Source organism: Eulemur rufifrons, chromosome 23 (assembly GCF_041146395.1).
Source record: "Eulemur rufifrons isolate Redbay chromosome 23, OSU_ERuf_1, whole genome shotgun sequence".
Lineage (NCBI taxonomy): Eukaryota > Metazoa > Chordata > Mammalia > Primates > Lemuridae > Eulemur > Eulemur rufifrons.
In genome coordinates this window covers 16,664,891-16,686,454 of record NC_091005.1, presented here as the reverse complement: position 1 = coordinate 16,686,454, position 21,564 = coordinate 16,664,891, and the positions used below count along the sequence as shown (strand labels likewise).

Below are 21,564 nucleotides of genomic sequence, written 5' to 3'. Positions count from 1 at the left end.
TCCCCATCTCGAGGCGTGTTCTGCTAGCCAAGCAACTGGATGGTTGAAATTTGAGTGTGTACTCTCAGGGCAAGGTCCCTGATTTCAGAGCCACAAAGAGAGACGTGGGAAAAGGAGAGAAAGGAAAAGGCCCATTCAAGCTGGCCCCTTTTACCCACAAAAATGGGTTCCAACACCTCCCTCCTCTCTCCTGCACAGCGTCCCAGGTTCAGAGCTGCCCATGGAAGGCACTCGTGTGGACAAAGGGTCAATATTCGGTGCTTTGGGGCCCACCACCCTGCCCTGCCCCTCCAGCAGGGGCTCAGCACATTCACAAGCCTCCTCCGCCTGGCGTTTGCCCCTGGAGCACCAGGCTTGGTCTTTGGTCTTCAAATTTCTCGTGCGCACCGGGTGAACCAGTTAAACCAGTCTTGCCTTTCCTAAGTTGTTGTGTGTTTTTAAGTCTGGCAGGCAGCTACTGGAGGCCTTCCAACCTGCCGCTCAGGCCAACCCTCATAATAAGAAAAATACTACTCTCTATCTGCCTCATTTAGGAGGTTCCTAAGTTTTCCTTTGGTGGTTAACTAAATTTCATCTTATATAACCACCATAAATTTTCTAAAAATTTCCCCAACTGGTGCCAGCAACTGCAGAAGTGTGTGTGAGACAGGGAAAGTCTCCAGGGAGTGACCAGGAGTTCTAGTGAATCTTCATACAACAACGGAACTTCTCTCTCCAGCCTCTAAGAAAGCCTCACCTTGCCCCCTTTCCAGAAAGATTCTAAGAGCTCACCTCTCACAGACTCTTTAAGTATCCTCACATTTTTTTTTTTTTTAAATTAGAAAAGGTAATGTGAAGCAGGTGAGGCTGGGATGATGAGACATCACGGGGAAGCATGTTATTGACACAAACAAAATAAACTCAGAGCTTCCGACTTGGGAGTTTTGGCCTTCGCCCCTCGAAAGGCTTGTGCTTTATCTGAGCTGGGGCAGGCCCTAGTTATGCACTGGAGACTTCCACTCAAGGAGCAGCCCCTGGGGGCAAACACTTTCCTCTCAGTTGGAAGGTTTAGGTGTCTTCAGAAAAGACAAAGACTGAACATGCCACCAAAGCCTCCTCTTCACATCAATAGCGTCCAGGGAGGGGTCGGCTGTTGTTTCTGAAGCACCTTCATCGCCTTAAGACAAAGTCCACTGGGAGGACTGGAGACAACTGGCCTCTCTGACTGGCTTTTGCAGAAACTAGGGCTTGGGATTAAAGCCTTTAGTTCCCACACACAGAGACACATGTGTACACAAACACACACACAGACATACACATCCCTTGAGGAGGTGGCCACTCAAGGACAAGGGGAAAACTAGGACTAAGGCAGGAACAGCAGCAGCTATGCCTCAGGCTGGCTGGCCAACCTCCCCTTCCTCTCAGGGGACCTCGACTCTCAGCGAGGTTTCTGCAGGTAATCTGTGATAGGGTGGGACTGCCAGGCCTCGCCTCCTCAGCTCTTCCCTGAGGCTGCTGGGGGGAAGAGACGGAAGAGATGGAAGAGATGGACGGGCAGCACCAGGCACTCAAGTGCTGACAAGGCGGAGGACAGAGACACTTGGGGGCATCTCAGGCAGTCCTCGGGCAGAGGGGCTGGAGCCCCTCACCTTCCCCGTTCTCCACATGGGTGTGTGGGTAACTGCTCACTCACTGGCCCCAGGAGCACTCTGTCCTCTGCAGCTGCTCTCGCAAAGTTCTCCCTGATGACTCCAAGAGCCAGGTTCTTGCAGGCTGAGCCTCCTCTGAGGCATCTTTGTGTTCTCACTACAGCAAAGGCAGTGTCTACGGAGAACCCTCCCCAGCAACCCACAAGACAAAAAGAGGTCTTCATGAGGTCTCCACACATGTGGGAAAGAAGTGAGTACAGTTTTTGAGGCTGCGACTGGGGAGGGCCAGGGAAGGCTCCTCTCCCTCCGTGGTCCCAAGCAGAGATGGCTAACTGGGACAAAGCTGAGCTTGAGCATCTATCTCGACACAATGCGCACGTGACACAGTGACGACAGATTCAGGGACACAGCGGCAGTCAGACCAGGGGGAAAGGAAGGCTGTCCACTGGGGAGGAAAGAGGCTTCCCAGATACCAGGTAGGATATAAAAGGGAAGGAAATGCAGGGGGCAGGGACAGAGCCATAACCTGTCCTGCGCTGGTCCTTCAACCTGTGCAAAGGTTAACAGGCTGCATGTAGCTGAGACAAGTGGGTAACGTGCCCCCTTGCATCCAGAATCTTCTGGCTGAGCAAGTAATTAAGAGACAGGAGAAGGCTCTGGGACCACGAGCCCTGCCTAGGCTAGTGCTGTTGGGGGGAGAGCCCGTGAGCCCATCTGGCAGTGAGGAGGCTGCAGGGTGGAAGCCCAAGGACGTCTGCGAGAAGAGTCTCCCCAGGAACTGGTCATCGTCAGGACCCCGGTTAAATGATCCTGTCCTCAGACTCTCGGAAATCCCAGCACTCTTTTTCTAAGAACCCTGCTATGACTTTAATCTGAGAAGGCAGGCCCGGCCCAGGGTTGGAGGCACCCCTGCTCAGACCCACTGCCTGTTCTCACAGAGGACACGATCCTCTGATGAACATGGTTTGGAGACCAGACCGAACAATAAGAATGGAAAATCAGAGAGTCACCAGCAGCGCGGGCTGAGCAGCACTGAGAAGTCAGTCTATTCTGAAAAACTGCAAAAAGAAACCTCTGGATGATCTCGCATCCTTCGTGGCAGCTGTAACTTCCTAAGCACTGACCATGTGCCAGGCTCTGTACTAATAGGTTTTACACATAATATCTTACTCAGTTCTCACAATGCTATCAACCAAGTGTTGTTAGCCACATTTCATGGACCAGAATATCAAGGCTCTGCTAAGCTGAGCAACGTGTCCAAGATTATAGTCAGTGAGTGGAGAGGGAGACTGAAACTCCGATTAGCTGGACTCCAACTCCTTAACCACAGAATACCAGGGAGAAGTTGACACTCATTTTGTCCCCAGAGATGGCACGTTAGGGTGACATAGGAGTCATGGAAGCCCCTGCCCCTGAGATCCTATCCCCTGCGGTATTCACTGCTGAGCTCTGAAGCAGCCTCCAAGGTAGGAGGCAACATGCCTTGGTGGAGCAGCGAGGCAGCCCGTCAGCACTTTCTTTTTTTTTTTTGAGACAGAGTCTTGCTCTGGTGCCCTGGCTAGAGTGCAGTAGCGTCATCATAGCTCACTGCAACCTCAAACTCCTGAGCTCAGGTGATCCTCCTGCCTCAGGCTTCGGAGTAGCTGGGACTACAGGCACGCGCCACCATGCCCGGCTAATTTTTTCTGTTTTTTTGGTAGAGATGGGGTCTTGCTCTTGCTCAGGCTGGTCTCGAACTCCTGAGCTCAAGTGATCCTCCCACCTTGGCCTCCCAGAGTGCTAGGATTACAGTCGTGAGCCACTGCGCCCAGCTACTGTCAGCACTTACAATCCCTAAAAAGTGTCTTGGCATTGTACTCACTCCCTCAAGCTCTCTCCTGTGGACAGCCACAGGGCGTTCTCAGGTGTTTGCCTAAGTTTAAAAGTGATGAGGGGATGGCCAGACTGCCCAGTGATCTGTGCCTGTCACCAGCACACAGACTTTCCCCCAGGAGAGACGGTACACTCCGGCCCTCTGCTGTTGGAGTGAGCCCGGCTGTCTCGGGGCCTACCACCGTCAGAGGTGATGGTTAAGGAGTGGCTGAATCTCCCAACCCAAGTCCATGGAACGAGGGTGCTGAAGGGCAGACGACTAATGGAGCAAGCAGAGAGCCTCCCCAGGTCATGGACCTGACCCCTGGGCCCTCCTTCCTTGTCCTGCTCTTCTTCCTCTCCCACCTGAGCAGCGAGGCTCTCTGGAACACTCTGGTTCCTTACCACCTGAGGAACCATTCCTGCCAGAGCCAGGGTGGAAAAGCTGCACAGAGCCACCCTCCACTGGAGGCTCCCCGACCAGTGCTCAGGGGGCTGGTGAGGCAGGCCAAGCCCTTACCGTTGTAGGAGAGGCGAGGTTTGCTCAGACACATTATAAAGTGCATTTCCATCTCATCAGAAGCCACAGACTTGGAGCAAATGGGGCACTTGAAACCTGAAAGAGAGGAGAACAGGATGAAATGTTTTCTCCAAATCCAGTATATCCACAATACACATGGGCACTCTCAGCTGCCTGCAGCCACGTGGTGCCAGAGTCAACGTGGAGGATGACAATTTGGACACACCCTAGACCTGAGTTCTTCATTAAGTCATTTGAGATTTTGCCTTTTTATTACAGCCGTCGACCCCTGGCTCTCACTAGGGCTCTCCCTGTCACATGACCCTTGCTAACATTTAACAGAGGTCACTGACAACCGATTTGAGTTTTATTTTCTTTCAGAGTCTTTCTCAAGGGGGTCTAGTGGACAGTGGGGACAGGGAAGCACCAAATGAAGACGGCTGAAGAGTTAGCCTTTGCCTAGTAATTTCCCATCCTTCTGCCTCCTGGCCTTTAAACCACATGCCTGGGCCACCTGGAGAGGAATCCCTGCAGCCACCAGCACCTCCATCCCTCACCCAGAGCACCTTTTGCCTCCCTCATGGCCAAGGCAGCTGTCCTTCGAGAAGTGTGTGAGCTTGAGGCTGGCCTTCCTGAGTGCTCCCAAATGTTACACCAGCCCTGGCCAAATGCCACTGAGAATAACAGTCATTTCATGGTTCCAGGTGAACACAGGGTATTGTGATCCTGCCATTTTATTCCCCAGCAACTGACTGCTTATAAACCCAAGAGTTGCAACTGATACAGAATTGTACCCCTACTGGAGAATTCTGGTTGAGAATCTTCTGAGTTGAACCCCATTAAGCAAACCTAATCCCTTCATCTATTTTTTTTATACAACACAGATAGAACTATTTTCCAACTTTTTCCATTTTACTTTCATTGAAATCATTTTCAAGTAGATCAAAACTTTTCCATATAAATTCTACCAAAAAGATCCCCAGCCGTTGAAATCTTATTTATCCGTCTGCATTGAACTGTACAAATCATAGCTACTCCCTGTTGTGATGGTGATTCCTACCTGCCCAATCTGGACTTCCTAATATAGCACATCTAACTACAGCTGACCCTCAAACAACACAGGATTGAACGTCTAACTACAGCTGACCCTCAAACAACACAGGATTGAACGTCTAACTACAGCTGACTCTCAAACAACACAGGACTGATCGGTGCAGGTCCACTTACATGTGGCTGTCCTACCTCTGCCACCCCTGAGACAGCTCGACCAGCCCCTCCTCCTCCTTTTGAGCCTACTCAATGTGCAGGTGACAAGGATGAAGGCCTTCATGATGATCCACTTCTACTTAATGAATAGTAAATATATTCTCTCTTATGATTTTCTTAACAACATTTTCTTTCTTTTTTGTTTTTAAGAGACAAAGTCTTGCTCTGTCACCCAGGCTGGAGTGTAGTAGCCCGATCATAGCTCACTACAGCCTTGAACTCCAGGGCTCAAGTGATCCTCCTGTCTTAGCCTCCTGAGTAGTTGGGCCTACAGGTGTGTATAACTGTGCCTGGCTAACTGTTTAATGTTTTTGTAGATACAAGTGCTCACTGTGTTGCCCAGGCTGGTCTCAAACTCCTGTCCTCAAGTGATCATCCCACCTCAGTGTCCCAAAGTGCTGGGATTATAGGTGTGGGCCCACCATGCCCAGCCTTAGTAACATTTCCTTTTCTCTAGCTTACTTTATTGTAAGAATATAGTACATAATACATATAACATATAAAATACGTGTTAATCAACTGTTTGTGTTATTGGGAAGGCATCTGATAAACAGCAGGCTATTAGTAAAGTTTTGGAAGAGTCAAAAGTTATATGAGAACTTCTGACTGTGTGGGGGTTGGTGCCTTAAACCCCTGCGTTGTTCAAGGGTCAACTGTACTGTCGTAAAGGTTTGACTTTACCATAAATTTTTAGTCAAAATTTTCCATACAAGGTTTTATTTGGTGCTGGAAATAACTATCTGCAGCATTTCTTATGAAACAGATAAAAGGCTGAATGCTCAAGCCAACTGCTAGCTGTTCCAGGACAGGGGGGGAGTTCACATCTTCACTGGTGACCTTCACGTGGGAGCCTCCCTAACTCTGTGTGGAAAGCCGTGACCCTGGCAGCTGGGTGGTGCCGAGATGGTGCCGAGATGGGAACATGCCGGCACAAGCACTTGGCTTAAAGTCTTCTCCAAATCCTCTTTATTTTTTCAGTGACAATGCTCTGAACTCTAGGACCAGACAGAAAATTCAGGGTCTGGTTAACTACGGACCAAGTGGACACTTGACTCCACGGCACTGTCCCCATCCCCCAACCCCCTTCCTCAAAGGTTCTTAGCACCTCAACATCTCAGCTAAAATGTCTTGCAAATGCTACCAACCCCAAGGTCTCTGGCCGCGCTTTGAGAAAAGGCTGTTTCTGACCTCTGGGTAGTTACAAATCCTTCAGTAATGAAACCAGAAGCCTTAAGAGAAACATGGAGGTTTCAGTTTTCCGGCAGAGCTGGATCAAAAAAGCCCCAGGCTGATTATTTGTAACCCAGCTTAGAAATGTGCTGACCTAGTGTCACACACTTGATGGAGAGATGAGGAACGATCGTGAGCCTCACAGAATGAAGATGCTTTTCACAGCTAACCTACGTCCTTCTGCTTTCACAAAGCTTTTTTCTTTTTTTTTTTTTTTTTTAATTCCAAAGACCAAGGTTTTGCAGCCCTTTAAATGACTACAGGACACCTGTACTTTAAACGTGCTAAGCTGGCACCTGTCTGCAGGCTGGGGGCTGAATGCTGTGGCAGGCAAGGACAAGTGTGCTCCAGAACAGGACTTCGCCACCAGGCCCCAACACTTTCACTGTGAAGTGTTAAAAGTGACATGTGACTAATAAAAAACCTTGCACCTTTCAAGTATGTACTTTCTTGATAACTCAGAACAGATTCAAGGTTATCCTTATAATAGCATCTTTCACTTCCCTGTATACCAACATGATTCCTTGAGTGCAGGAGTGGGGGTCAAATTACAGCTAAGGTGTTGGGAAAGTAGGCCACCCAACAAGGTCTACAAGGGAATGTCACCAGACATCTATGTCCTAGAAAAAAAAATGTTGAGACGCAGGTTTAGAGCACTCCCCTCTTTGTACAGATAAGGGAACAGGCCCCAGTGAGGCCTTCAACTTGCACACAGAGACTAGCCTCAGATTTCTTAGCTCCCAACCTGCAGTTCTTTCCAATAGGGAATAAAGAGTGGCACACAGGGCTTTGACAAAGAGGTGGGTTGGGAAGTATTACCTCTGGAAGGGAAGCACCACTGTAGTAGAAAGAGACCTACATTTTAACTAAAGCAGGTTCAGTAACACCAGCAGCACCTGCCTCTGGGAGTTTCTGTTTTATTTTGGTAAAGCTCAAGCAATAACGCAGGGTCTGTTACACGAGTGGGAAATGGCATGATGGCCTGGGCTTTCCAGCCTCAAGGCCCTGGCAAGTAACCTACCCCTCCCTGTACATCGCAGTGTCCTCATGTGAAAAGTGGCGGATTTTACCTCACTTGCAAGGATTAAATGAGATAAGAAACATGAAAGTGTGCTGAAAAGCAGCAAATCAAATGCAGGTGGTATCATCATCATCACGCCTGGAGGAAGGAACAGGAGAGTGAGAGGAAGGATTTAGGGGACTAAGGGCTCAGGCAATGGGCCAGCAGGAGCCCGAGCACAGGTTCACTGCTGGTGGTGGCCAGCAGCCACCACACTTCTGGCTTTCTCTGCTAGATCCTGTTCTTGTTTCCTCTGAACTTCTAGAGCACAGTGCACCGCTACTAGCACATTCCGTCCCACCAGTGTGAGAACAACAGTCTCTGTTTAACCTCTACAGCCGCTGTCCCCAATCCTAGGGGGCTGTTTCCCAGTGCCCCCAACCTCCCACACTGGTTCACCCATGGAAAAACTGTCTTCCACGAAATTTAGGAACCAGGCTGCACAGCAGGAGGTGAACGGTGGGCGAGGGAGCAAAGTTTCATCTGTATTTACAGCTGCTTCCTATCGCTCGCATCACTGTGTAACTTCTGCATCCCCCTAACATCCCCGCCCGTGGAAAAATTGTCTTCCATGAAACCGGTCCCCAGTGCCAAAAAGGCTGGGGACCGCTGCTCCACAGCACTTACTCTTGCAAAATAGTAAATCATAGTTTGCATGTATGGACTCATTATTATGGACAGCTACTGTGCTTTCTTTACATGTACTCTCATTTACTGTAATATAAACATAAGGTAGATACTACTATTAACTCCATTTTACAGATGAAGACATCAAGGCCCAGATAACCTGTTCAAGGCTAACGTGGCCAGAAAGAGCCAGAGCTGGCGCGCGACACACAGGAAGTCTGAACACCGAGTCTGCACCTTTACTCACTGTGCTGTGCTACTGGCCAACTAGCACAGCAGGGGGGGTTACATGGCTAAAAGAACACAAATACACTAAACAAAAAGTACTCATTTCTGAACCTTCCACATTGTTCCAGCAATTTCCCCGTAAGTGCCCATGGTTCTGGATAATCCCACGACCTGAAACAGTGGATAATTTTTTTCTGGGAACTCTGTTAACATGGAAGACAGAGCTCTGCTTTCCACTTGGCCCTGAGCCTGCCGCACTGGTTGTAAGACGCTGAGTTTGCAAATTACCCTTTAAATGGAAGATAAAGGGCGAAAGGTAAGAGGGACAGAAAAACACATAGAAGAACTAAGGGGAAAAGACTAATGTCCGTCCCCACCTTCTTTCCTGAAAGGTCATCCGATGATCAGGATGGATTCTACCACTCTACTGCCCCCAATCTTTTCTCACAATGGTCTAGTCACCACTCAGCGCCAACAGCCCTTCAGAATGATGAATACTGTGATATTTATGAGCTATCTGAAGGTTAAAATATCCAGGAAATTTTGAATCCATTTTGGAAAAAAATCCACACCAAATAAAATCAGCCCTGCAAACAAAAAATTAAAAGTAAAGGCCTGAAAAGTCATCCAGTACGCATGATTTTGTCAAGTTTCCTAAGAGACTTTCATCAGCACTCAGAAGAGTGGATAAGAGATGTTTTATTTTCCTTCAAGAGAAAGGTACAGGCGGACTCCAGGACACCCCCTAGCTGCTTCTGAGACCAGACTCTGCCCATGCCCGGCCCTGGAAGCCGTGGGAGCAGCCAGCCAGTGCTCCAGCCCCTTCCCAGCGGGCTGACAGCCTGCATGGGTTGTGTCTGCCACGTCTGCCACTGACAGAGCAAGGGAAGGGACATGTCGGCTAGCTCAAGCTTGCTGGCCAGGTCTGCCACTGGCTCGTCTTCAGCCGTTATCTCCTCCCACCAGACTGAGCAGAGGCAGGGAACTTATCTGGTTCCTTGTCCTTTTCTGCCCATCTCTCAAAATGAGGAAGGAACGAATCAAATGGCAGAGCACTGTGGGGAATGTGTCTGTAATCGCCCAACTCTGCAATGCCGCTGTGGGATCCCTCCACTCCCAACCGAGAGATGCCGAGAGAGCACTTCTCACGGAGACCTGATTTCCCTTCTTTCCCTCCTCATCAGCTCAGCTCAGTGTTTATACTGCCAGAAGAGCTGAGGAGAGCGTTAGATCAGTCAGAGCCCAGCTGCTGCCTGTCTTTCAACAGCGCCTCGTTTAAGTGGGGAATCCTCTGCCACTCTGCCTGCCGTGCAAGAGACCAGAGCCCCGGAGAGAAGGCAAGTCTGCACTCGCCACTGGTGACCCCATACTGCCAGGTCACAGGGAAACCCACAAGGTCAGACCAGGCTCACTGGTAGGTGAGCCAATAGTGACTCCAGGAATGCTCATGTGGGCATGCGCATCACACACCTTCCTGGATCAGGGTACCTGGGCCTCTGGGACTTGACCCAGGCCCTTGCATTTGACCGACAGAGCAACTGAAGAAGGACAGGGCAACTGGCTCAGGTTACTGAATTCTCCCAATCCACTATAACATTTATCTTGCAATATAAATTAAGAGTTTTCATGCTTTGGGGACTGATAGATTTCTCATTTTCCCAAACTGCAACCTTCTCCTTTAAGACCTGATTTTTCGGGCAGGACCACGTGCTGGCGGCATGTTGCTCCAGTTTCCCTCCCCTTGCCTCCCTCCCTATGCTGGTGCGCTATTTTAAAGGCTGCCCCAGTTCTGCCTGTCTCTGGGATCACCTAAAGGTAGAAGAATCAAAAGAAGCAACCAGGGAAAGGAAGCCACGCCAACCAGGCGGAGGGCCTGGGGAAGAGGGCCCGACGTGAAGCCCTCTTGGCCTAGGAGCTCAGACAGCATCTGCCCCTGACTCTGACCTTCCTATTCAGTTCCCAGATTCCTGCTTCAACCTTTCCCTGCCACATCCTTGTGGTGCTTAATGCCAGTAAAATGGAACTTGACTGAATGAATTTTATTAAATGGGATTATTACAAATAGAAGATCAAAGGGTAACATAGGATGCTTTTTTACATTCCTAAACCGTAGGTATCACACATCTTCACCCTCAAAGACACACACACTCACTCTCTCTCTCTCTCTCACAGAAATAACTAAAAAACAACAAACAATTTATCGGTTGCTGAAGTGTAAGTCACTCTCTCCTAGAGAACATTCTGGGCTGGGAAAAGGCCCACGAGTTCTGGCTTCTGACTCTTTCAACATCTGTTTTCTGAACTCACATTCTGCTGTTCTGTTCCAGGGCCTCGGCGCTCACCTGTTTCCCCAGCAGCCAAGAACCTTTTCAAGAGCAGACATCAAGATATCAGAAGACAGCCACACTGACAATCAAAGCTAGTTTAATACACTTGTGTGTGTATGTGTATGTGTATATATATAAATAAAACATGTCTGTTGTGGTGGTTAATTCTATGTGTCAACTTGACTCGGTCATGAGGTGCCCAGATATTTGACTAAACATTATTTCTGGGTGTGTCTATGAGAGTGTTTCCAGAGGAGATTAGCGTTTCGATTGGTAGACTGAGTAAAGCAGATTGCCCTTCCCAATGTTTTGAGGACCTGAATATAATAAAAAGGCAGAAGAAAGAGTTCACTCTCTCTGCCTGACAGCTTGAGCTGGGACATACGTCTTCTACTGCCCTTGAACTGGGGCTTACACCATCAGCTCTCCTGGTTCTCAGGCTTTTGAACTTGGATTGGAACTATTCCACCAGCTTTCCTCGGTCTCCAGCTTGCAGACAGCAGATCATGGGATTTCTAAGCTTGTCTATAATCCTGTGAGCCAATTCCTTATAATAAATCTCTTTATACACACACCCATACACATATACACCACTGGTTGTGTTTCTCTTGAGAACACTGACTAATACATCTGTCTATTAAGATGCCAGACAAAACATTTAAAAGACTAACACCACCAAATGTTGGTGGAGATGTGGAGCAACTGGAACCCTCTTATATTGTTGAGGGAGTGTAAGATGACACAGCTGCTTTGGGAAAAGGTCTGGTAGTTCCTTACAAAACAAACATACATCTAGCCTACCACACAAGCAATTTCTCATGTATATATTTACCCAAATGAAATGAAAATACATGCCTACAAAGACATTTACAAGAATGTTCACCTCAGCTTTATTTATAACAGGCAAAAACTGGAAACAGCTCAACTGTCCATTAACAGAATGGATAAAGAAACTGTGGTACATTCACAGAATAAAATGGAACATCACTCCGCTATAAAATGCAAGATACTACTGATACATGCAACAACACAGATGAATATTAAAAACATGCCAAGTGAAGGGCACAAAAGTGAACATATTATGATTCCAATTATATGAAGTTCTAGAACAGGCAAAACTAATCTATAGTGGAAAAAATCAGAACAGTGGTTATCTCTAGGGAGGTAGGGGTGGGAGACAGAGAGTCACTGAGAAAGTGATGAGAGAACTTTCTAGGGTGAGGAAAACGTTTCTATATCATAACGAGAGTCTGTGTTACACACACGTGCGTGCATTTGTCAAAACTCACCAAATATACACAAAATTTGAGATTTTGCTTGCAAATTTTACCTCAACCAGGAAAAAAACTATAAACAAATACTGAACTGTAGTTAATACGTCCTGAAGCTTTTAAAGGGAAGCGAACTGATGTCTCCATTGAAATGAAATACATCAAAAAATAAGATGTGTAAGTTATACTTCTTCTAACTCTGTGTTTGAAATTTTAATAAAACATTGAACAAAGTGTCAAGCAGTGAGCTCTATTGTGAAAAGAAAGCCAAGCAGAGGGTGTGTGTGTGCCAATTTAGATGCAGCGGTCAGAGAAGGCCTCTGAGGAGGCGACAGGTGAGCAGACACCTTGATGTATTACAAGAACAGTGAGGGCAGAGCATCCAGGCACAGAGAGGACAAGGGAAGCAGGTGACATCAGGGGACACATTCTGTGAATCCTTGTAAATGCTCAAATACCTTTCTTTTATTCTGACAGCTGAACTGATAGCTTGCCTGGGTACAGGATTCTTGAGTTGCGTTCCTTTTACCCTCCATGGTCTGTAGATGAAATTCCACCATCTTCTAGCTTCTTGGTACTATTGCAAGTAGGAAATCTGGCGCCAGTGTGATTCTTTTTCCTTGTAAATAATTTGTTCCTTTGGCCTGACTGCTTGAAAGATTTTTCTTCATCATAAGTGTTCGGAAATGTTACCAGTATATGCTTAGATGTATCTTTTCTCATCACTTTTACCTTTCAATATGTAGACTCAAGTCTTCCTTCTTTAGGGACATTTTCTTCTCTATGTTTCATTATTTCCCCTAGTGGTAAGTCATGAGTGCTGTTTGCCAAATAGTTCTAGCTTTCCTCCTTCCACCTATACAGGCCCTTGCCTGCTCTCTTTGAAGTTAAAGGTGGGTCTGGGATGTGCTTTGCCCAATGGAATGTGAGCACAAGTAACGTGTGAACATCCAAGTGGACTTTAAGAGCCAGTGCATGATTTACCACATGATAGAGTGCAGAATACCCCCACTTTACCTGCACTGCCTGCTGTAGCATGGGGAAAAAATACAAGTGTTGAACTAAGTTACTGAGCTCGTGAGAATGTTCGCGACAACCTCATGACCGAGTCCTAGCCTGTCGTGACCTTTACCCTTCCCTCTACCGTTTACTTCTTCTAATACACCTATTGCTTGTATGTCAGTTGTCTTGGTTCTATCTTCCAGGTTCCTTATCTCTTTCTTCATAACTTCTCTTAGCTTCTTCTCTGGAGCTCAGCCTTTCTACCTCCCTGTGGGCCTTGCAATGTCTCTCCACCCCTGCCCCCTACCCTGGCTTGGCTCAAAGAGGTAACTGGTTGGCACTGGGAGTCAAAGAGATGGGACATGTGTTCTAGCCACTATGTCCCCAGAATGCTATCTGCTGGATATTCATATTTTGCTCTTTGCATCTACACACTTCCTTGTATCAACCACAATATATATACATGTTATCTCCAATGTCTGTATTCCATATTGATAATCTAATATACTGTGCCTAGCCATTTTCTTCTGTTGGGCGGTAGGATTCCTAATTTTTATTTTCTATAAAGATCTCACCTGTGATCTCCATTCTCTACTCTAAGCATGGTATATTCCACTTGCAACATACGTTAGCTGTTTCTTGATTCTACATTGGCTGGAATGGAGGAAGGAGAATCAAGACTAGGCATCAGGGAATCAGACTCGATGTCAGAAGAAACAGGCTTTCCCAATCCCCAGGTGACTTTGTACAAGGTACTTTGTAATATTATAGCAGTGCCCTGTCTACTGTCCAGAATTGTTTCAAAGCTCAACCAAAGAAGGATGCGTGAATGCTCGGTGCGGGGGAAAAGTGTTGTGAAATGTCAGGTGGCCATTTTACTGGGTATATCCAACACAGCTCAAATATACTCAGGCTTGCTGGTGAATCTGCCTATTCAAGGAAATTCACAAATTCTTGAAGCAAAAAAGTGAAAAATGAGCTGAACCTACATAATGTATTTTGTGGATTCTAAGATGCCATCAATTGTTAAGAGGCACTATTTTTTTTTTTTTTTTTGAGACAGAGTCTCACTCTGTTGCCCGGGCTAGAGTGAGTGCCGTGGCGTCAGTCTAGCTCACAGCAACCTCAAACTCCTGGGCTTAAGCGATCCTACTGCTTCAGCCTCCCGAGTAGCTGGGACTACAGGTATGCGCCACCATGCCCGGCTAATTTTTTGTATATATATATTTTAGTTATCCACATAATTTCTTTCTATTTTTAGTAGAGACGGGGTCTCGCTCTTGCTCAGGCTGGTCTCGAACTCCTGACCTCGAGCGATCCACCCGCCTCGGCCTCCCAGAGTGCTAGGATTACAGGCGTGAGCCACCGCGCCCGGCCAAGAGGCACTATTATGAACGTCCACGAGAGGGGAAAAAAACTGCCAATTATAATTTTAAGATGCAATTACACAACATATGTTGGTTTTAGAGTTGCTAAATTGTGAAATGTATGTGACTTAGAATCAATGAACCTATGAGAAATACATATATGGATATCTGAAAAATTATACCGATTGAATCCCAATCACATACCCAGTAAATTTATTCCTGTGCACTTACTGCAAACCAGAACAGGCTCAGTGGAGATATCTATAGCTGGGGATCAAGGGAAAGACCTACACAGGGTGCACATGGAGGTGGGCCTAGGGACATCAAACCCACCCTGCCGTACTGCAGCCCTGGCCGCTGGAGCCTCAACAACAGCATTGCAACCACATGAAGAATGGGAAAAGCATCTGCCAAGAGCAGGGGCTATGGCTATTCATTTGTCCTGTTCCCTCTGACCCTCTAACCCACTTCTTCCAGAGGGGCACTGGAAGGGCTACTTAGGAGGGAATGACGGGTGGGGACAGGGACATTACGGCCCAATGACTTGAGCCTAAGCAAGTACAAGGAGCTGAAAAGCTTAGCATGAGTGTGAATCAAGTCCCCCCAACTACTGTGTAGGAAAGATGAATGTCAATGTATAATTCCTTGTCACCTGGCCACCACACCGGGGCAGGTTCAGGGACATCTAATTATGACTCAAAAGGTGTGGATGTAAAGTCTCCAGGGGAACGTTTGACTTGTATTTTGGAGATGTCTTATTTAAAGGATGGACCATCTGTTCGGAAAGGAAGATCCTCTTCCTCTAGGTCCAGTATCCCAAGGGTCAGGCTAGAATTTCTTCTAGTTCTTAGATATTAAGGATTAACTATAAGCTAGGCAATGTGATAGACAGGTCAGGCCAGGAAATGCTTAGCTGTTTTTCTCTCTTATGGCTGTCCCACCTCCATGTCAATCCCCAACTGCACACCTATGCCCCTTGGATCCAATACCCACAAGCACTGCTGGCTGGACTTTCCAGTGTTTGGGCAGTGCCAGAGAACACTAGTAAGAGTGGGCTGAATTCCCCAGCCTATTCCTCATAAAATCAGCAAGGATTGTAGCCAAGGACCACCTACGTCCCCCCAAGAAACTAAAACAAAGGGAATAATAAAAAATGGTTCCTAGGCAAAAATGGCAGTTACCACCCCCCGAGGATTCATGGACTGTCTCTGCCTTACAACATACAGGAGCATCACTTCTTCCGACTCGAGGGGGACGCTTTCTAAGCAGGACACCGGCCATGCAGGTTGGGCTTCACTTGCAGCAGGTGCCCTCAGACGACCTTCCTAGAGAAAGACGACTGGCCTTGGAACCTCCCTGTTGCAGGCTTGCTTCTCCCCTGTGTATAGACTGTTTTTCCAAGTCCTGGGGTCTTTATTGATATGGTTAGAAATTCCAACCTCTAACTCACTTGCCTTTTTTATGGAAAGTGTGTGAGTGTGAGTGTGTTTGGAAGTGTGATTGGGGGAGAAAAAGAGAACTAGGGAAGGGAAAAGAACACAGAAGGAAAGTTTTACACAGAATCTATACAGGACCAACAGTTTATTTCTGGGCTCCCAAAGGCATTGTCTATCCCATCATCCACCCCACTGGCTGTGAGAATTTTTCACTGGCACCAAAGAAAATGCTTAAACACACTACTAGATCATGTTCAGCACAGTATCTGACTCACCAGCAAATGGACATGACACTCACATCTAAGTGACTGCTCATATGGAATAAAACCATTTGCCGTGCACTGTGTAACTTACATCTATTCATGCCGACAGCCCCAGCCTTCATGTCACTGGCGGTTTGTTAAAAGGCTCCTTCCACGGCTCCCAATGTAATCCCAGGGTGCAGAACATGCGCTGCTATATTCATTTCATAACAACTATCAGCTCAGGTTTGGGCCCTGGCACACAGCAACATTGTAGGCTGGCTTCTTGCCTTGGACCCAGACTGGGCCTGTTCTCATCAGGGCATCCTCGCTCAGCTGTACCTCCAACACAGAAGTAGGTAGAGGCGGGAACTCAGAGGACATGATGGTCCTATGGATCGCAGCTGTGTTTGCATCTAAAGAGGAAGAAGCCAAAGAGTAGAATGGAGTTGTTTTGAAAGCTCAACAGCAGTGCAGCGATCAATCCCATCAAAGGGAACTCCCAGGGTAAGAGAAGGCCTTCATACTTCAGTCCTTCTTTTTCTGTCATCCATCCATAGAAAAAGAGATGGAAAGACCCTAGACAGCTATGAGGTCCTGACCAATGGTTCAAAAGGAATTTCCTAGGGAGACTCTCCAGACACAAAGCGTGAATGAGAAGGACCATGAATTCTAAGTTCCCTAAAATAGTGAATGACCCCTACCAAGGCATGTAAAGTGCTTCTGGTTCAGATTACTTGAATGTGGAGATAAGAACAGGAGGGGAGAAGGGTGGGAGCAAGAAGGACAGACGAGGCGGCTCCAACATGGTAGCAGGAACATGGCAACACCTCATAAATCTTTATTCATGATAATAATTCCAAGGTTGAGAAAGTCAAAGTCAAACATCTCCTAATGACAACAAGTAATCTAGCTGGCAAGCAAAAGATCTGTGATGTGAAGTAACGTTAAAATCAAGCATGGTGTCAGTAGACAAAATATCAAGCCAGTAAGCAGTCTCTGTACTGGACCTTATAAGCATAAATGCTTATGAAATGAGAGGACCACATAAACTGGCAATTCCTTCTTCGTTTTGGCATTTCACCTTGAAGACTACTTTTACTTTCATTTTGACATTCCCTCATTTCAAGTCAGCACATCAACTTCCCAGAATACAGGCATCAAGAACATAAATATTGACAAACACCTGAAATATATTTCCTGAAATGTGAGGAAGAGAGTTATAAAACAAGCAGACAAACAGAATGGGAAAATATAGCTCTGGATTCAGAACTCCAGCGCTCAAGTGCTGACTCTTCCACACCAGAGTTATATGGCCAAGGGCAAGTCACTCAATCTCTCTGAGCTTTCATTTTCGCATCTGTAAAGCAAGAGAAATTTTACCCACGCAGCCATTACACAGGAACACATGTGTAAATAGCTACAGGAATGTGTGGGAGGCAGAATGACAGTTCCCCAAAGACGTCCACATCCTAACCCCCAGAACCTGTGAATGTTACCTTACATGGCAAAAAGGACTTTGCAGATCTTAAAATGGGGAGATTATCCATGTGGGCTCAATCACAGGGTCTTTCTCAGGGAAAGAGAAAGGCAGGAGAGCCGGAGAATATATGACTATGGAAGCAGCCAGAGAGAGATTTGAAGACGCTATGCTGTTGGCTTTGAAGATGAAGGGGCCGCAAGCCAAGGAGAGCAGGTGGCCTCTAGAATCTGGAAAAGACAAGGGAAGAGATTCTCCTCTAGAGCCTCCAGAAGGAATGCAACCCTGCCAGCACCTTGATTTTAGCCTACTAAACCATTTCAGATTTCACACCTCCAAAAATGTAAGAAAATAAATCTATGCCATCAAATTTCTGGTCATTTGTTACAGTGGCAATAGGAAATTAATACAAAACACCACAGGAGAAATGGCTATTCTCTAAAGGATCAAATTTAAAAAGGGTTAGGTAACTGGAGTTCCCTGGCTCTGCTAAAAATTTTGAAACAAGTGTCTTGGTCAGTTTAGGCTGCTGTAACAAAATACTATATGCTAGGTGGCTTAAACAATAAACATTTATGTCTCACAGTTCTAGAGGCTGAGAAGTCTAAGATCAAGGTGCTGGTATATTTGATGTCTGGTGAGGGCCCTCTTCCTGATTTGCAGACGCCCACCTTCTTGCTGTATCCTCACATGGAGGGGAGAGAGCTCTGGTGTCTCTTCTTAAGAGGGAATCAATCTCATCAAGGGGGCTTCATCCTCATGACTTCATCTAAACCCAATTATCTCCCAAAGATCCTACGTCCAAATACCAACACATTGGGGATTAGGCTTCAACACATGAATTTGGGGGGAGAGAGAGGAAACAAAACATGATCATTCAGCCCATAGCACATGGCATCCTCTCTTGGGGAATGATTGAAAATTGTACAGATATATGCCACAATCAAGTAGGAAAAGCAACCATGTTAGTCAGTCTGTCTATCCATTCATATTTACCCTAGTTATTAAGTAGTAAGGAAACATGGCAAAACATTAAATATAATTTCCACCCTCAGTGAACTGATGACCCATTAGAGAAAGGGAGAGAAGAGAAGGCCACAGAGCTCTCATTCCTTTCACAATTTTCACAGACCTAAGTGGCTGTCTACTGAATGTATCTAACACAGCTTTTCGACCTAGACGCTCCTGAAATGGACTTCAGAGAATACAATAGCCTCCTAAACAATATGCCACATTCCAAGGTAGGTGTGTTTTTCTAGGAATGGATCCCTAGATATAGGTTGTCAAAGGGTTTGGGGGTTTATAACCCAAGGGTTCAGAACCATTTGTATAACAAGAGAAAGAGTATAGACAGAAGATTAAAACATACTGTAATATTAACAGATATTTCGGTAAGGGTCCCAACACTTGTCACATACTTTTAGTATAGAGGAGACTCCGAAGGAGGAAGAAAACTGAACCAGGCCCCCCAGGGCTCTACACTTGGGGATCAGGGTCATTTATTATTTGCTAAGGCTTACAAGGGGGCTATTTACAGCAAGTTCCATTAAACACATTTTTCCTTTCTCCTGAGCCAGCACACAGGCTGCTATTCCCCACCCTACACAATGCTCTCTCAACCCCTCCTACGCCTCGACTGCCCCACTATCTATGAAGGGCCTGCAGAGAGTTGTCTCCAATGGCCACCTTCACTTCCTCTCCTTCCAGTCCCTCTTGAGTTTACTCCAATCCCCCAAATCACCCTTTCCAAGGTCGACAATGACCACCACGTGACAGCATCTTAAGTCAATTCCTGAACACTCAGCAGCCTTGTTGGAAGAGTGACCCTCCGCCACCTGTCCACCCCCCACATTGTTGCATTTGCTTTCTGGCCCCTCTCTGACACCTGTTGCTTCCCTCTCACCTCCTCAGACAATGCATCTAAACCAGCCACCACTCTGGACCCCCCATCACATTTTATTTCCTTCTTAGCACTCGCCACCCTTGCACCTGCTGTTTATCTCCCTCATTACAATATAAGCTTCTTGAAGGCAGAGTTTGTTCCTTTTACTGCTGTATCCCCAGAGCCTGGTGCATGATAGGCTCTTGAAAATATCTGTTGGATGAACGAGCATCACACTTCATGGAACTGTGTGAAAAAGTCCCAGGTGTACAACCGGAAAAGAGGTAACAAATTAAGAGTATGTCAGCCTGTTGTTTGAGTCCATTCCCAGCAGAGGCTGATTTTACCATTCAAGGTTCCAGCAACTGCCAGCAACAGTAAGTAGGACAGCGAAGTGTGTGTGAGACAGAATGTCAGTTAGGAACCCACTGCGGTCATGCTGCTTCCTGCCCAAACTGTGGTTCTGATAAGGGACACAGATAATAATCATGTATGTGTGTGCCCAGACTGCAGGCACCCCTGTCACCAGGCTGTGCAGCAGGCGTGATGGGATCTGCTCTGGTTGCCACCTGGGCAGGCCTTGACAGTACTGGGGGAGGAAAAAGGACAGCCCCTGCCCCCATGCTAAATTAAGTCATGCTGTAGAACAGCCTCCAGTTTCTCATGCCTCCTACCAAAGGCAAGGAGCAGGCAGGGCCTCTCCATCTACTCTTCCCCACCCACCCCTACACCTGGAAGTGCCCACAGACTGCACCAGTGACCCAGGCTTACTACCCCAGATGGGCTGGCATGGGCCCCAACAGCCTGGACAGTGGGGACTTCTGAACATTTCTGCACTCTGATAAATTTCCTTTAAAAGAAAAACAAAACTTTTTTTTTTTTGCCCAAAGTGATTTACAGATTCAATGTAATCCCTATCAAAATACTAACATCATATTTCACAGATCTAGAAAAACTAATTCTATGCTTAATTTGAAACCAAAAAAGAGCCTGAAAAGGCAAAGTAATCTTAAGCAAAAAGAACAAATCTGGAGGCATCACATTACCAGACTTCAAATTATACTGCAAGCCTATAATAACCAAAACAGCATGGTACTGGTATAAAAGTAGAGATATAGACCTATGGAACAGAATAGAGAACCCAGATATAAAACCATTTACCTACAACCAACTGCTCTTTGACAAAGCAGATAACAACATACACTGGAGAAAGGAAGCCCTATTCAACAAATGGTGCTGGGAAAACTGGATAGCCACATGCAGAAGAATGAAACAAGATTCCTATCTCTTGACATATACAAAAATTAATTCAAGATGGATAAAACACTTAAATGTAAGGCATGAAACCATAAAAATTCTAGAAGAAAATGTAGGAAAAACTCTTTTAGACATCAGCCTAGGCAAAGAATTTATGACTGAGACCCCAAAGGCAAATAGAGCAACAACAAAAATAAATAAATGAGACTTGATTAAATTAAAAAGCTTCTGCAGAGCAAAGGAAATAATCAACAGAGTACACAGACAACCTACAGAATGGGAGAAAATATTCGCAAATTATTCATCCGATAAAAGGCTAATATCCATAATCTACAAAGAACTCAAATCAGTAAGAAAAAAACAAACAATCCTATTAAAAAGTGGGCAAAAGACACGAACTAAGGTTTTTCAAAAGAAGACAGACAAATGGCCAAAAAACACATGAAGAAATGTTCAACATCACTAATCATCAGTGAAATGCAAATTAAAACCACAATGGGATACTCCGTACTACCCCACCCCTGTCACAATGGCCATTATTAAAAAGTAAAAAAAAAAACATTGGATACTAGCGAGGATGCAGGGTTAATGGAAGAACTTATACACTGTTGGTGGGACTGCAAATTAGTGTAGCCTCTATGGAAAACAGCATGGAGATTCCTCAAAAAATAGATGTAGACTTACCATTTGACCCAGCAATCTCATTATTGGGTATCTACCCAAAGGAAAAGAAGTCATTTTATTAAAAAAAAAAAAAAAAAAAAAAGACCCCTGCATGAAAATGCTTACTGTAGCACAATTCACAATTGCAAAGATGTGCAATCAACCTAACCTAACTGCCCTTCAATTCATGAGCAGATTAAGAAAATGTAGTATACATATATGTCATG

General features: G+C 46.1%; 1 protein-coding gene across 3 annotated transcripts in view; it reads right to left on the bottom strand.

The window, feature by feature from the left end:
- ZNRF1 (zinc and ring finger 1) overlaps window positions 1-21,564 on the bottom strand; it is a 95,543-nt gene that overhangs the window by 10,267 nt on the left and 63,712 nt on the right. For all 3 annotated transcript variants that reach the window (XM_069497849.1, XM_069497852.1, XM_069497851.1), the window contains exon 2: window positions 4,000-4,095. In XM_069497849.1, coding sequence (XP_069353950.1) covers window positions 4,000-4,095 — 96 coding nt within the window. The remainder of the gene's footprint in view (window positions 1-3,999; window positions 4,096-21,564) is intronic.